The 2,276-nt window shown below is 61.7% G+C and overlaps 1 protein-coding gene across 1 annotated transcript in view; it reads left to right on the top strand.

Moving 5' to 3' along the window:
- The window catches only part of GRAP (GRB2-related adaptor protein), a 14,081-nt gene that overhangs the window by 818 nt on the left and 10,987 nt on the right, over nucleotides 1-2,276 (top strand). The window contains exons 2-3 of the mRNA XM_009888534.1: nucleotides 458-555; nucleotides 1,791-1,913. Of these exons, the coding sequence (XP_009886836.1) occupies nucleotides 458-555; nucleotides 1,791-1,913 (221 nt within the window). The remainder of the gene's footprint in view (nucleotides 1-457; nucleotides 556-1,790; nucleotides 1,914-2,276) is intronic.

Below are 2,276 nucleotides of genomic sequence, written 5' to 3'. Positions count from 1 at the left end.
GGCCCCCGGGCCCCTGCGTGGGAGGCTGGAAAATGGTGTCGCGCGGAAGCGGGTGTCAGCACCCCTGATCGCACCCGGGCGCTTCCTCCCACGGAGCACCCAGCTGCCACCGCCCCGGGGGGGACGCAGGGGTCTGGCTGCCACCTCGTCTCCTCCAGGAACAGTTTTTACCCTCTTCCCTGGCCAAGGGTTTGGGATAATGCTGGGCACCCCCCAGCCCTCGGCACCTGTGGGGAACCAGACCGACCATGAGCTGAGGAGGGCTGGGGGGAGCAGCCAGCTCTGTACAGTCGTCCCCAAACATCCCCAAACCATGTCGCCTTTGTCAGAGTCCCCTTTTCCCCAGGTTTCGGTGGGGAACATAGCGTCTGGGGCAGCAGTGGGGGTCCCACTCGGCCCCTCTCCCACAGGGGGACAGCAGGTGGGCTGATGCCTCCCTGCTCCTCTCCCTCCTTAGATCCTCAACATGGAAGACGACCAGAACTGGTACAAGGCCGAGCTGTACGGCTGCGAGGGCTTCGTCCCCAAAAACTACATCAAGGTCAAGCCACATCCGTAAGTACCATCCCACTGCACGGGGAAGGGGGGCTCAAAGCCCCGCTCCGGTAGCACCCACCAGCACCAGGACATCCTCTCCCACCACCCAGGCAGCGATCCCAATGGCGCATCCCAATACCCGAAGGTCTGCCACGACCCAGGGTAGTCCCACACATGGGGAAACTGAGTCACAGAGCGATGGGGTCTGCCTGCTGGTTCAGTCTGCCATTGCCACCACGGCCAGAGGGGACGGGAGGCAGCAGTGTGCCCACCCATCCCCAACACACAGAAATTCATCCCTCACACTGTGCTGCCCGCTAAATAAATGATAATTGGGGAACAACAAAGCGTTATGGGATTACGACTGCATTAGACACAATCCTATTACTATATTATTAAAGCCCAGCATAATCCATCCCTGTTTTAACCTGTGTTTTATGTATCATTATCCCCTGGTAAATCACATTTAAATGCCATAGCAAAACCTGCTCGGGGCTGTGGCTGGGGAGCAGGAACGCGTGGGCTCAGGGCAGCCCGGGGCAGATCCCATTGCCTCTCCGGCTTCGGTTAATGAGCCGGGATGGGCGAGACACAGCCTCTTCCATGCAGCACCTGAAAGCCTGACACTTGGAGATGCTCTGTGCTAAAGTCCTTGGCTGATCATTCACGGGGCAATTTTAACAGGTAGCAGAGGGTGTCTGTGGCCTGGGGGTCCCAAATACATGGACACAGCCTTGGCAGGGACAGGAGATGGGGACTCTGCTCCACCACCTCGTTCCACCAGCTGCGGGCAATGCAGGCATGAAGGGTTTCGTCCTGGCACGGAGGGTTTTCTGCTCTGCAACCTGCCCATAGCACCTGGTGGGGTTGTTTCCATGGGGAGCCATGGGACGTGGTGGGGAATGGGAGGACAGGCAGCAAAGTGGGGGATGAGACATGTGATGTGACGAGCCGGGTGACAGGATGCGGTCGTGGCTGTTGGTGATGATGCACGGGGACACGTCTGCATCCGCAGCACCCCGTGGTCCCTCCCTCTGCGAGAGTGCTGTGGTAAATTGGGATGGGGGATGAAAAAGGAAAGGAGAAAACACTGGGGGGGGGAGGTCCCAGCCCTGTGTGGAGCCCAACGGGGACCCAGCTCCTGGCGGCATCGGGGCTCTCGGTGCCTCCATCCTGCGGGGTGGGGATGTGGCACTGGGGTGTACCCGGGTGTCGAGGGGTGCCCGTGCGGCTGAGCCTGATGCCCCTCGCAGGTGGTACGCGGGCAGGATCTCCCGGCACCTGGCAGAGGAGCAGCTCCTCAAGCGCAAACACCTGGGAGCTTTCCTGATCCGTGACAGCGAGAGCTCCCCGGGGGAGTTCTCCGTCTCTGTCAAGTAAGTGGCCGTGGGATGCAGACAGAAATGCGGCGGGATGGGCAGAGGTCCCCCACAACCCCCTGCTTTGGGGACCGAGGGCACCAGGCCACCTTCCTTGCCGCAGTGCTGGGGAAGGGGCGAGCACCCTGCCCTGCCCAGGACACCTCGAAGGGGCTGGGGGCTGCGGAGCTGTATCCCCACAGCATCCAGGCGCAGCTTCGCGCAGGGCCTTCCTCTCCTTCCTCCCCTCTGCAGCTTCTTGCTCTGCTGTGGTCCCTGCTGCTTCTTGCCCCCTGCCTGCCCCCTGCCTGCATCGCTGGGCTGCATCGCTGCCTCGCCCGGGGTCCCTCGCTGGGCTGCCCCTAAATACGGCCATGGGGA

The sequence above is a fragment of the Charadrius vociferus genome, unplaced genomic scaffold (assembly GCF_000708025.1).
Source record: "Charadrius vociferus isolate BGI_N301 unplaced genomic scaffold, ASM70802v2 scaffold27, whole genome shotgun sequence".
In the NCBI taxonomy this organism is placed as follows: domain Eukaryota; kingdom Metazoa; phylum Chordata; class Aves; order Charadriiformes; family Charadriidae; genus Charadrius; species Charadrius vociferus.
The sequence above is the reverse complement of the archived record's forward strand: the minus strand, read 5'-3'. Positions and strand labels throughout refer to the sequence as shown.